At 31.5% G+C, this 15,320-nt stretch overlaps 1 protein-coding gene across 1 annotated transcript; it reads left to right on the plus strand.

Annotated features, from left to right (window-relative positions):
- The first annotated feature begins 7,737 nt into the window (after positions 1-7,737).
- Positions 7,738-10,717, plus strand: LOC114394605 (receptor-like protein kinase FERONIA). Its single transcript, XM_028356239.1, has one exon. It carries the CDS (start codon positions 7,876-7,878, stop codon positions 10,480-10,482), a length of 2,607 nt encoding a protein of 868 aa, XP_028212040.1. The 5' UTR covers positions 7,738-7,875; the 3' UTR covers positions 10,483-10,717.
- The last annotated feature ends 4,603 nt before the right edge of the window (positions 10,718-15,320 follow it).

Raw genomic sequence — 15,320 nt, forward strand, 5'->3', positions numbered from 1 at the left:
AATAAAGTGGAGATTAGTTTATTTAAATTTAGTGAGTGCATGCATTAACCACCAACACTACAAATTTTGAATAAATCAATCCAATCAATTTTTTTTTGTTTTTCAAAACTTAGTTGAGAGATATTATTGTACTTCACCATCTAATTTTAAATACAAAAATTCACTCTCCAATTCCACACGTTCTGTCTCCTCGTCTACCAGCACTTTCATGACTTTTTTCTATATCTTGATCCCTTTCTTTGCCTTGCTTGTGAACCTCCTTTTTTATTTGACAAAATTGTAAAATTGATCTCCTACTTTATTTTTAATTTTAGATTTGGTCCTCCAATTTTTTAATTCACGAATTTGATCTCTCTATTTTGTAAAATCGTGCAATGTTAGTTCCTTAAGTCACAATTGAACATTAACTGTTACAGAGGATTGTTGATTATCATGTGTTACGTTTTTATTGGATGATGACTGACACGTGTTATGTTCTAATTGATCAATGAAAACAACAATACATTTCATCTTTCATGGAATTGAAATCCAATTAGAACATGACACATGACAGTCAATGTCACTTGCTAACAGTGTAATTGTGACCCGGAGGACCAACATTGCACGATTTTACAAAATAGAGAGATCAAATTCTTGAATTAAAAAAATTGAAGGACCAAATTCGAAACTGAAAATAAAGTGGAGTACCAATTTTACAATTTTCCTTTTTTATTTTATCTCTTTTCCTCTCCACATTGGCTTGCCATGGTAGAAGTGTGAGAGGCGTTATGATGTGATTTAAAGGCAGCACCGAATTCAAAGCTTGTATGTTTTTTATTTTATTTTATCATATTACAGAAGAATTGGAATTTCATATTTTAGTTTTACTTGTCACTAAATATAAATTTTAAAAAATTGATAGGAAATATTTTAATTGAGTTTGTAGACTCGAGTAGTGATGGATGCAGAATAAATAAGTGTCCATTGTTGTGATGCAGAATAAAAAGGTATCCATCGAGAAGGAGAGAAAGATACTGATAAGAAAAGTTAGGAATTTGAGAGATAACGGATGAGGAGAGAGAAGAGAAAACGTGTGGAAGATGAGAGAAAAAAAATGAATTTTTATTTGTATTTTTAAAATTAAATGATAAAGTATAATAGTATTCTTAAATTAACTTTTGAGAAAAACAAAAGAATTAGATGAATTTTTTTCCAAAATTTGTGATGTTGATTATTAATATATTCATACTACAAAAATAGCGTGTGTGTATATAAACAATAAACTCCTTACATAAATTAACAAAATACTTCTAATAATAGATAAAATGCTTACTAGTTAATCTTTATTCCTTTGCTGAGTCAACGAGTCAATGAACAGCTCTTATACTTATTTATTTATCATGTAGACAAGACATGTTTGGCTAGTAATGACTAACAAGGCATTAATTAGCTCACGACAATCTCTCTCTCTCTCTGTACCATACAATATACATATGGACTATAGATCATAATTTAAAATTATGAAAAGTCATGTATTTGTTTTTAAAATTATATAACTTGGTAGTCTTTAATTTTAATTATTTATATTCAGAAAAAAATAATTATTTATAACAAGATCTGTTGAATATTTATTCTTTTTAATCTCACATAATTGTATATTTATTAATATTTCTTTCACTTTATTTTTATTTTTTTCTTATATATATTTATTTCATCTATTATTATTTTTCTCTATCCTTTTATCTTTTGTTCATACCCAACACTCTATATAATTAAGAGTGCAGTTAATTAAAATGATATACAAACACTTATTATTTTTAACTTTCCACCAACATTTCTATTCTCTATTTATATTCGTATGTCTATAAACCTTATTATACGAGATTTTACCGATATTTTCTTCTTCTCTCCCTATCACCCCACTTGACCTTATCAATTTTCTATCCCTCTAGTGTGGCCAGAAGATGATAAAAGCTGAATAATAGGTTCTATAAATGACAAAATGATGAAGTTGAAAGCAAAGCATACGACTAGACCTATGGCATCCTTTTGCAGGCAAATACATATTTCTTATAATTTTATTCAAGTCTTCCTTGCAAGTCGTCGCCTTTGTTTTTATTTTTATTTTTATTTTTATAGTGAGATATTTATGTTTTAATTTTCATATTTGTTAAATTTAAATTCTGCACAGAAGGCCAATATATATTTTTTATTTGTAAAAATAATTGAAGAAACACCCTTCAGACTATAGTTTAGGTCCGATAATATATATAATTTTAGAAAATGAAATGTATAATTATTAATACTACTACAACAACAGATGTTTAGTATCCATGCAGTTTTTTAATAAAGTGATGAACTCACTGACATCACTATTAAGGTCAACAACATTGATTTATTTGCGATGGCTATTTTCAACAACTTTGTTCTATATATCTAGGTACTAAACATTCACAATTTGGTGTAAATATTGAAAATATTGAGTGTGTTATAGGCACTTTTTCATACTTTTGTGTTTGAAGTGGTTCAATTAATTTTCACTTAATTTCCTATATAGTATTGAACTTTAATTGTATTTATCATGCATTACTGGAATATGAGACTCTTTAAAAATTCTTTTCGGTCTTCTATTATGTATGGAAAGATAGGAATAAAATGATTATAATTTAAAAACGCGTCTAAATAAGATTCAACAGAAAAAAATAACTTTTCAAATTAGAAACACAAAAGTAATGTGGGGAAAGTTTTTTTGATAAACGTTGATTGTGTTGGATTTAATTTCTTCGCAAACATACTCATAATTTGGTATTTGAAAATTAATATGGAAGGGCGAAGGAAGCATGTGAGTTAGGTATTAGAATTTTCATAGGAAGTAGTGTCAACCTAGCTAGTTTTCACTATGATTAATCTCTTCTTTAAAAAGAAAAGAAGTCGACAATCATATATTCATATTACTTTTAGCAAAATTAGTAGTGTTAGTTACGTTGATGTCACATATAGATTAACCAATCAGGATCTCCGGTCTGTAGGATAATTGTCTCATAATTTGGTCATACGTAGAGTTCGATCCCCATTCAAAAGATAACTTAAAAAGTAACAAAAAATTACTCTAAAAAGGCAGTTGTTTTGGTGGAATCTTGATGGATTATCGGGAATATCAAGACAGAAATATATATTCTTTTGTTATAAATTTTTAATTAGTATTTCTTGATGTTATTGATTCTTAGGAATGTTATAATTTTCTTTTCTATAATATTTTCTTATATTTATATTTGTGTTAAGAGGAGGTGAGAAAGTGATATTTATATGATAATGTAAAAAATTATTATATAATATATATGCAAGTTCCTTTTTTATTTTAAATTTTAAAAATTATTGCAAAAAATATTGAAATGTATCCGAACACATTTTCTTTAAAATACTGGAACAATATTTTCATGTTATACTCTTTTGAATAACATTTCTGAAAATGATTAACAACGCTTAATATAAATTATAATAACTTATATTTATTAATCAAGTGATATATGGTTTAAATCTTGATGTGTCATATTGAAAGGATAATACTTGATATTTGCGTTCATAATTTTTAATAAAGATTAATCATTAGTTATGATTAAGAACTACTTAATACTAATAACATAATTAATAAAAAAGCATTTCTAAAATATAAGAAGATTACTTAAAAATAAACATTTCCTAAAATATAGTATTGGCTAGGCCCATGCTCGATGGCACTACTAGTGATGCCCTTTAGGATGTCGCTAGTTTCTTGCAACTAGATCATGACTTTTTTTTAGTGTAATAAGAAAAAGAAATGTTCAAATATTGAATCTGTCCACAAGTTATTATTTGAAAGAAAAGCATGTGACTAACCTCATATTTGAATTAAAGTTTGTAAACTTAAGTTTGAGTTAAATTTAAGTTTATAAATTGAAGTTGCTAAACAGAAAAAATAACCCAAGTCTTCCATCCTTTTATAAAATTGAGCTTTAAGACAAAAATTTCATTACAAACATACTTTTAGACATAACCAAACATATTATAAAAATGAGTTTATTATCCAAAATTACATTTAGCATCTAAAAAATACTTTTTCAACTTATAACCAAATATGCTATAAATGTATGGGCACATTCCTTTCAGGGCAAATATATGTTTTATAATTTTATCCTTTGCAAGTCTTCACCTTTGTTTTTCTGGACACTGAGGCATTTATGTTCGTTTTCATTTTCCTATTTGTTAAATAATTTAAACTATGCACACACGGGCACAAGGCCAATATATATTTTTATTGAGTTTAACGGTGATAGACATATAATATTAAATAATTTTGTAGGATCATTTAGTCATAAATTTTAAAATAAATTTATTATATACAATAATTTTGAATTGTTCTTTTTTCATTTTTATTTATGATATTTATCATGAAAATAATTGTATTCTTTTCTAAGAAACATCCTTTAAATCATAGTTTATGTTCGATAATATAATTTTAGAATATAAAATGTATGATTATTAATATTACTACTATAGAAACGGATATTTTGCGTCGGTGAAGTGATGACCTCAAGGACATCACCACCACGGTCAACATTAATTTGTTTGCAAGGACTATATATATATATATATATATATATATATATATATATATATATATATATATATATATATATATATTGTGAATAACTCTCTTCTCCCTAGCTACCTCTAAATTTCCACAGCTTCGTGCAAATGTTGGAGAAGTAATTTCGAATTTGAAAATTGATATATGGAAGGGCAAAGAAAGTAGCAAATATTTTTTTAATCCCCTAAAATTATTTAAATCATTATTTTTAATTCCTAAAGTCCATTTAAAGATAGATAAAATAACATTTAATTTATATATATATATATATATATATATATTTTAAGAGATATTATATATTGATATTGTGTACCACAGATTTACCTGAGATAGTCATTTGATTTTTGCCAAACACATAGCAGTTAATAAATGTCACAATAATATAAATATTTTTTTTTTAACTTTTCAAGAGATAAAAAGTACTTTTTTTTATAAGAATTAAAATTAAAACCTACCAATTTTATATGCACTAAAAGTACGATTTCCCCTATCTTATCCTTAACTAAGTCATGGTCTCAAAAGTTTGGGCCTTGCAAAAAGAAAAAAGTTTATTTTATAAATCATAAAAAAGTATAAAAAAATTATAAATAACACAAAATTTTTCTTTTTCAATAAAATATTTTTGCTCAAAATTCCTTAACCAAAACAAAACTCAAAAAGAAAAGTGAAGGAAGCTACTCCGAAGTTATCAGTTCCCATCCCAATGAATACACAAATGCTGTCCTAATGACTGTTTGACTATGGCCTAGGCCCAATGAATGTAGAGATACGAAAGCAATTTCGTGGAGGACAGCAAATACGGATATAGCCCAACTCCTTTTCATCTCCTCTTTCTCACAAAATGGGGTAAATAAATGAAACAAAAACTGGACAAGTTCGGCCATGAAGATTGAGACATGGGTCCTCTCCAGTACTTAGAAAATGAACTGGAGAGTGTCCACTGTTGCAGTGAAGCGATTTAATGCAGAAGACATTGAAGGATACAAGCAGTTCAAGAAAGAAATAGAGTAGCTCTGTTAGCTTCGCGCCCTGATTAATTGTGTCTCTCTTATAAGATTCTGCAACGTCCAAAATAAGAAGATTATTGTGTACAACTACATGTCCAATGGATCTCTAGATGAACAACTGCAAGCTGGGAAACTGTCATCACTACTAAAAAATTTCTTTTTTATCACACACATTCTAAGATGGTTATAAGTAACTCTCATAGGAGAAGCGCGTGGACTACACTATACCTTCATTCATCGTCACATCAATGATCAAACCTAGCAACATTGTTTTGGATGAAAACATGGAGCAATAACTCACTGATTTTGGCTTTTCCTTACAGGGACCACGTTTTATGTGAAAGCCAAAACCAATTGACGTAAATCATATTTCAGGCAATATTTTATATTCTGAGTTTACAGATAGATGTACTTTGGTCCACATGGTTATGTTTATATGAAGTGTTTCACGGTTGGTGTCTTCAGAGATAAATCTGATGTTTATTCATTTGGTATGTATCTACTTGACCTGACTTTTGTTGTCCCTTTTCGTATTGTGTCTGTATTGTTCTTTCAAAATGAAGTTGTTTTAAGAGTTGTGTTAATATTTAATTATAAGAATATTAACATAATTCTCAAAACGATATCGTTTTGAAGAGACAGTAAACAACATGAGAAGAGACATAACAAAGAAACCAATTTCGATTCTATTACATGTTGTATGTGGAAGGAACCATCTTACGATTGGTAACACGTGGCGAACTTCTATTTATAACAAGAAGATTCTTAAAAGGAGAAGTTGGTTGCGGAGAATATTGATTCGAATATCATAGTTTATGTTGGTAAATATTTGTGTTTTAATTTAAAATTTATAAATATATATTAATTGTTTTATAAAATAAAATATTTATTTTAGATTTTTTTAAGATTTTATTTTAATGAGTCAACTAGTTTGTTATGTTTATTGTGACGACTGAAGGTTGATTTTCCAACGGTCATATTTTGTTATTGCAAAATGCCTATATATATATATATATATATATATATATATATATATATATATATATATATATATATATATTTCCTCTTTTCTAAAAAACAATACAAAGCAACAACTTTGGCTGGTTTCTTTCTCCCACAAAATTATCTCTTTCTTTTTTTTATAAAAAACTTATTTTTATGAGAGCAAGAACATTGGTGATTAGAAGGTTCGGGGATTCTTTCGCTGCACAAGATCGGAACCAACATGTTGTCGTATCTTGGGAGAGGAGGCCAATCAAATTTTTCTACCAGTGCACTGGGGCGTTTTTTTCCTAAGGATAGCGTTTACGCGCTTCAACCCAAGCTATATCTTTTTTCCCCTAATTTATTTTTTCCTTGTGCTTATTGTATGTTATAATGCATTATTCATGTGCTGTCAATTAAATTTATTTTGCTACTGTTATTTTGTTATTTAATTTAAGACTGTGCATCTTCTTCGTATTTATTTTATTTCATTTTCAAACACTTTATAGATATCAGAATGAGATGTTTGAAGTGTGAACCACATGAGCGACCAACAATGAGTGAAGTTAGTCTTTAGGAATATAAAAGAATGGCAATATATGTGGTTGTGTGAAGAGAAAAAAAGAGAGGTGAATAGTAGGCACTTCTCCTCTTTTACATATTACGTAGATCGAGGCCAGGCCGGCCCATTCGGTCTACTTTAGGGAAACCAGATTCATTCTTAAGCTACGCTTAGCAAGGATAGCCCAAAGTTAATTATATATTCCAAACGAAGCAACAGAGCTACTTTAATTTAATTAAGCTGTAAAGGAACATATTTGATATATAAAGGTCCAAATAATGTTAATTTTACCCCTAAAAAATCATTAATGAAAATAATAAAATTAGCATTTTTTTTCTTATTCTTATTTTTTATAGTTGTTTTATTCTGTCATTTTATTGTATTTTTTTTAGAATTTCTAGAAAAATAATTCAAGAATTTTTTTAAAAAATAATGAAATTAAAGTTCTGCCATTGTTTGTAAGCAATATAATTTTATTATTTTTAGAGACTAATTTAACATTGCATTATGAGTGAGATGAACTGAGTATTTTTGTGATAGAGAACTAGGTACTAATAACTAATGAGCAAGCGTAGACTTGACGAAGTCTCCGCTAACTTAAAAAAAAAAATAGACATGAACCACTGGGACACCGTATACTACCATTGGTTGATTAATCGTGTTTGAGTTCTCTGTTCTGCTACCGTGCTGTGTGGTGCTTCGATTACAGCTTATCCATGGACACAACTTGCATACGATTTGCTTTAAGAGCCATACTCCTCCACCTGCTATTGTTGTCCCTCCCTAAACTTTCCATAGCAGAGTTTATTTATAGTCCCCATGAGATCTTCAGCATCCACTGTGGCTCATCCACCAACTTCTCCACCCGCGATGGTCGGAATTGGACTCCAGACATCAAATTCCTCACAGCTCAAAGCCACCACTCATTTGCTGCTCCAGCACTCACACCATCTACCATACAGGGTCCTTATACCATTGCTCGTCTCTCTCACTCCCAATTCGCTTACTCGTTCCCCGTCACTGCAGGCCCAAAGTTTCTTCGCCTCTTCTTCTACTCAACTTCATACCAAAACTTTGATCGCACCAATGCCTATTTCTCAGTCAGATTTGGCCCATACACATACACCCTCCTTCAAGATTTCAATGCTTCCCTCAATGCTGATGTTTATAACGACCCTGCCCAACCGGACATCTTGTTCAGAGAGTATTGCATCAACATCAGAGAAGGTGAGAGGCTCGACATAACCTTCATTCCAACCATCACAGTCCAGCATCAAGATTCGTACGCTTTCATCAATGGAATAGAGATTGTTTCAATGCCCCCTTTTCTCTACTACACCAATCCTGACGACGTCGACATCACTTGGCTGCCTCAACCCGTTGGCCTCAATACGAACCCGTTCCCCATTGAAAACAACTATGCTATGGAGACAAAGTATCGGTTAAGAGTTGGAGACCAAGAAATCCCTGCCTCACAGGACACGGGTATGCTCAGGAGCTGGGATGTGGATAACAAATATGTAACGACTCAAAGTGTACTATCTCTAGATATTGACTCTGGAATTAAGCTGAGATTCACAAAGACTCCTAACTACACGGCACCAGACACAGTGTACCGATCCCTAAGGAATATGGGAAGTAATGGCACCGTCAACATGGGGTTCAACCTCACATGGCAACTTCCCGTTGATTCAGGCTTCACCTACTTGCTAAGATTACACTTTTGCCAGCTTGACCCGAATATTAGCCATCCTGGTGACCAGAGCTTCTTCATCTACGTTCAGGATCAGTTGGTTGAAAAGTGGGCAGACATTCTCGGTTGGAGCGATAAACAGAAGGGTGTCCCAGTGGTTAAACAGTATGTAGTTTTCATCCCAGGGAATCAGCAGGAAACGCTTAATCTTTCACTGAAAATGCATCCTAACCCTCAAAGCTTGGCCAAGGACGCTCAAATAAACGCAATTGAACTCTTCAAGATCAACGACCCAACAGGTAATCTCGCTGGACCTAATCCAGACCCTCTTCCACAATCTCCAAAGCGGGTTCCACTTGAAACCTCAAATAAGAAAAGCCATGGCACCACCATGAGAACTCTTGCTGCCATTGCAGGTTCAGTTTCCGGTTTCCTTTTGCTCTCCTTTATTGCTATCCTCATCAAACGCAGGAAGAATGTCGCTGTCAATGAAAGTTCAAATAAAAAAGAGGGAACTTCTCGGGACAATGGCTCACTATCTGTACCAACGGGCCTCTGCCGCCACTTCTCAATCAAAGAAATGAGAACTGCCACCAACAACTTTGATGAACTCTTCGTGGTTGGCGTGGGAGGCTTCGGCAATGTGTACAAAGGCCACATCGACAATGGTTCAACTACAGTCGCAATCAAAAGGCTCAAACAGGGTTCTCGGCAAGGTATTCGCGAGTTCAAGAACGAGATCGAAATGTTGTCTCAACTTCGTCATCCCAATATTGTTTCCCTCATCGGTTACTGTTACGAGAGCAATGAGATGATCCTGGTTTACGAATTCATGGATTGTGGAAACCTCCGTGATCATCTCTACGACACTGATAACCCGACTCTGTCGTGGAAGCATAGGCTGCAGACATGCATAGGCGTTGCGCAAGGATTGGATTATCTGCATACAGGTGTGAAGCAGGTGATAATTCACCGTGACGTCAAGAGTGCCAATATCTTATTGGATGAGAAATGGGAGGCCAAGGTTTCAGATTTCGGGTTAGCCAGAATTGGGGGGCCGATGGGTATTTCGATGATGACCACCAGCGTGAACACTGAGGTGAAAGGTAGCATTGGATATTTGGATCCAGAGTATTACAAGCGTAACATTTTGACGGAGAAATCTGACGTGTACTCATTTGGGGTGATGCTGTTGGAGGTGTTATCTGGGAGGCACCCTTTGCTCCATTGGGAGGAGAAGCAACGAATGTCACTTGTTAAATGGGCAGAGCATTGCTATGAGAAGGGAATTCTGAGTGAGATTGTGGATTCAGAACTCAAGGGTCAGATAAAACCTCAATGTTTGCACAAATTTAGTGAGGTGGCACTGAGCTGTTTGCTTGAGGACGGGACTCAAAGGCCCTCCATGAAGGACATCGTTGGGATGCTGGAGTTGGTTTTGCAGCTTCAGGATAGTGCTGTTAATTATGAAGATAGCAGTAGCCATAGTACTGTACCTCTTTCAGATTGTAGTGAGAACACTGGATTGAGCACGACAAGTGATGGAGATCGTAGCTATGGCAGGATGGAATCTTTTGTGTTGATACCGGATGATGTTTTCTCTGAGACTAAGAATCCAAAGCGACGGTGAGGTTGAAGCAGTAGTATTCAAGTTAGCATGAGTATCAATCGTTGCAGGATGGAATCTTTTGTGTTGGAGTTTGTTTTCTCTTTCAGTATTATTTTTTTAACCCTCTAGTTAAATAGTAAAAAAGATTTTAATTAATTCGAAATTTATCTGGAAAATAAGTAATCTTGACCAAGAATTCTTTATAATTATTTAATTCTATACAATATCATATTCAATGTTTTTTTTTATGTTTAAATAATAGGTCGAGCGCATACACAAATCACTCAGCATACTTTTATCCGCTGAAATTTCCACACATAACTCCAGCTAGTTTAAGTAATTTTTTCCATAAGTATTAATAAAAAATAGAAAAAATGTAAAACAAATTAAATTTCTCTTTAAATTTATCTCATAAGTAACTTAAAATTAATTTATACACTACAATTTTTTAATAGAAACTCTCTTATCTATTTTCTTAAAATTGATTTGCATAAATTTATTTAGTCTTTTATGAAAATTAAATTATGTTATACTTTATTTTCTTGTCCTATTTGTTGAAAATTATCAATCAAGACAATACTTTCTGGACGTGTGGCAATTATAACCACCCAAAATCCTTCAGTTTATCTTTAATTTCAGATTTGGTCCTCCAATAATTTCATTCACAAATCGAGTTCTCCTATTTTGTAAAATCGTGTAATGTTGGTCTCTCATACCACAATTGGACGTTGACCGTTAAGGAGTTGATTGCCATGTGTCACGTTTTTATTGGATGATAACTGTCACGTGTCGTGTTCTGATTGGTCAATGAAAATAACAATGCATTTCATCTTTCATGGAGTTGACATCCAATCAGAACATGACACGTGACAGTTATCATTCAATAAGAACGTGACACGTGACAGTTAACATCACTGCTTAACGATCAACATCCAATTGAGGCGTCCAGGACCAACATTGCAGGATTTTATAAAACAGGGGAACCAAATTTGTGAATTAAATTACTGGGGGACCAAATGCAAAATTGAAGCTAAAGTGAGAGACCAAAAGTGCAATTTTGCCTTAGTTTTATAACTACACGAAACCCCTTTTAGTTTTATAACAAATCGAACCCTCCTATTTCCAAACTTCCTCTTTTTTTTCAATAACCCACCCCTATCTCTCAAATCCTATCTCTTCTCAAATTTTCATCTCTCAACCTTTCACTCATCTTCTTCCATTGTTCCAAAATTTATCAAATTTATTGCATTCTTGTGTCATTCCCAAGCACAAGAATGTGATTGGAGAAAAAGGAAACACCACTCATTCTCTTCAAATTTTTATTTGATCTCTTTAAGGTAAAAATTTATAACCCATTGTGTTAGATGAGTATTTTATAGCATTGTTTAGTATGAGTTGTGTGAAGAGGGTTAGAAATTAAGTATTAGGGATTGTGGTTTTCTCAAAACCCTAGGTTTGTTAAATTTGAGGATTTTATCTAATCTCTTGTTCTCTTATTTTAAATGTTTAGATCCTATGAAAAATATAGTGGTTGATCCTCCCAACAACATTGGAAGGCATTGGTTGCATTCTTTTGTGTGAGTAGTTAATCTACTTAGCGACATTTTTAAAGTTCTTTTAGGAGAAGCAAGTAAACTTTAAAATATATATATTCTTTGTGATCTTTGAAATTTATTTTGAGATTTTGATAGATAATGTAGCCTATGGGTCAATGTCTCATAATATAATTATATTTTCCGTTTGCTACAATGAAAAGATAATGTAACCTATGAGTCAATTTCTCATAGTATAATTATAATTTCCGTTTGCTATAATGAAGATATAATGTAGTCTATGAGTCAATTTCTCATAGTACATTTATATTTGTCGTTTGCTACAACGAAAAGATAATGTAGCCTATGAGTCAATTTCTCATAGTATATTTATATTTGTCGTTTGCTACAACGAATAGATAATGTAGTCTGAGTCAATTAATCATAGTATATTTATATTTTATGTTCGCTGCAACGAAGAGATAATGCAGCCTATGAGCTAAATGTCATAGTTATATAATTATCATTCACCACAACAAAGAGATAATGTGGTCTATGTGCACATAGTGAAATGAAAGTTTGATTATAAAGTTATTATTCTTGAATACCAGTTTATGAGTAGTTATGAAATTTTTTTTTTTTTAGTATACTGATTTCTTAAAGCAAGTTGTATTTTATTTATTTATTTATTTAATGTCATTTTAAATTTCTTTGGATGTAAAGACTCGTGCTATGTTGTGCTCTCCTCCTTGTTTGCTTTGTATTTTATGTTCTCATTAAGTCTTTGTGACTTATCCCCTTATTTTATTTTCTCAGATACACAATAGTGGAGTAACTGATCTCCTGGGATTTGCTGACTTAGCCAGACATTTGATTATTTTTTGATAGACCTCCATTGCTTCTGATGGATATTTTGTTTGTTACTCCAATATAATACAGTTATAGGAATAAGGATAGTGATAGATTTAGAGAGAATTCTTTTTATTTGAAAATTTAAATGATTATCCCTTATAGATATGCCGATGATGTACTTATGATGTGTTGAGATATCTTGATAATTAATATTTATAATCAACAATGTTATTAATGGATATTCTCGATAATGTATTAAGAGTCTATATTAGGACTTGAGATCTTGATATACATAGAATTGTCTAGATATATTATGTGTTCTCTTAGAAGTTATTTAAAATAGGATAAGTTAACTAGAGTAAGAAAATTATAATCCAAGGGAGGGTTGTCACAATGTCCAAAAATAAAAATCAATCAAAAGCAAGTACGTGTAGACCCCGTCGTTTCATGCGCAGACTTAAGTCTTCAAATTGTTGGAATCACCATAAAAAATAGATACGAACCATTCTACACTACTAACAGAAAATCTTGACAAATATATTCTTGGGTTGATTTATGGTGTTTGAGCTCTCTATTAATTTCTTCTTCCCCCTGTCACCTCACTTGACCTTGTCAATTTTCTATCCGCTCTAGTGTGGCCAGAAGATGATAAAAGCTGAATAGTAGGTTCTATAAATGACAAAATGATGAACTTGAAAGAAAAGCATATGACTAGACCTATGGTGGCATCCTTTTGCAGGCAAATAAATATTTCTTATAATTTTATTCAAGTCTTTTTGGCAAGTTGTCGCCTTTTTTTTTATAGTCAGATATTTATGTTTTCATTTTCCTATTTGTTAAATTTAAATTCTGCACATAAGGCCAATATATATTTTTTCTGTGGCTGAAATTTTCATACATAATTTCTGTTTAAATAAACATTTTAATAAGTATTTATAGAAGAACAAAATAAATAAATAAAACATTTTTTTCATAAATATATAGAGTTTAATAGTGATAGACCAATAATATTAAATAATTTTACACGATCATTTAATCATAAATTATTATTAATATAACTTTTAAAATAAATTTATAAAAGACAATAAAGTTATTATCCAAAGGAAGATGAGATTGGAGAACTATTCAAGTTCAACCTGAGTTCCAATCATGTGATATGGTAAAGCGAAAAGTTTGTTGGACATAAGGGCACAGAGGGAAGAAATATATATATATATATATATATATATATATATATATATATATATATATATATATATAATTATTATATATTGAGACGTAACATACATGATTCATGTTGGCTTCCTGTATAGGTTTCATATCTTTCTTTATGCAGATGTGTGCTAGCTTGTATAATTTAAGATTCAATTTCTATTTCCTGAGTTTCAATCATGTGATATGGTAAAGATATAGCCAGGTTTTGGTAGTGATATCCTTAAGGTCGTCACTTTAGTACTAATGCTAAATATTTGTTTGTGTAGTAGTAGAAGTTATGAGGTTAAATTGGGGTTGAGAAGGAAGGTTTAAGGTTGAAAACAGAAGGAAGGGATAGGTTGTAAGTTTAAATTTTTTCACTAACATTTTAATAAAACTAACAACTAAAATTAACTGATAAAAAAATAATTATCATCATACATTTCATCTTCTAAAATTATATTATCGAACGTTAGATTGGAACTTTGAACTGTGTTTCCTAGAAAACTCTTCAATTGTTTTCACAAATAAAAATGTTAAATAAATATTGGTCTTGTGTGCAGAATTTAAATTTAACAACAGGAACACAAAGTGTCTGACTATAAAAAAGAGGTAAAAGACTTGCAAATAAGACCTTGATAAAATTAGGCTAAAATATTATTATGCTCCAAATGTTGTGTGTTTATCTATTTTAGTCCTTTATATTTTAAGTTTCATTTTTATCTTTTATGGTTAGAAATAAGATATACTATGATATATTATAATAGTAAATATATATATATATATATATATATATATATATATATATATATATATATAGAGGGCATATCAAGTGAGAGAAATGTTTTATGATGAGTAGTGAGAGGATTAAATAACAGCTCTTCGATTAAAATAGAAGGTCCAGGTTTAATTGTTAATTAAAACTACACGTGCACCTCCTCACACCTCACCACCAACAACCACTCCCATGCTTCTTTGGCGATGAACATCAAGGACGAGACCTGCCGTCACCACGCGGCGGAGAACGACTTCACGGCAAAGTATGTCCCCTTCAACGTCGACTTTGACTCGCCGAAAACCTAAATTGTGTATCGTAGCCATTCCGACGGACTCCTCAACGTGCAACATGACATGAATTCACCCGTGAGATACCCACAAACTTGTAATTTCAAATTCCTAGTGTGGTATTTTTATTTTTGCTGGGGTTTTAAAATTTAATTTGCTCGAATATAAGAAAAACGACTCGAATATAAGAAAAACGACTTGAAAGGATGAGATTCT

The sequence above is a fragment of the Glycine soja genome, chromosome 18, assembly GCF_004193775.1.
Source record: "Glycine soja cultivar W05 chromosome 18, ASM419377v2, whole genome shotgun sequence".
Classification (NCBI taxonomy): Eukaryota; Viridiplantae; Streptophyta; class Magnoliopsida; order Fabales; family Fabaceae; genus Glycine; species Glycine soja.

Excerpts from the sequence above, each read along its gene's own strand:
- LOC114394605 (XM_028356239.1), top strand. The coding sequence starts at position 7,876 with ATGGACACAACTTGCATACGATTTGCTTTAAGAGCCATACTCCTCCAC.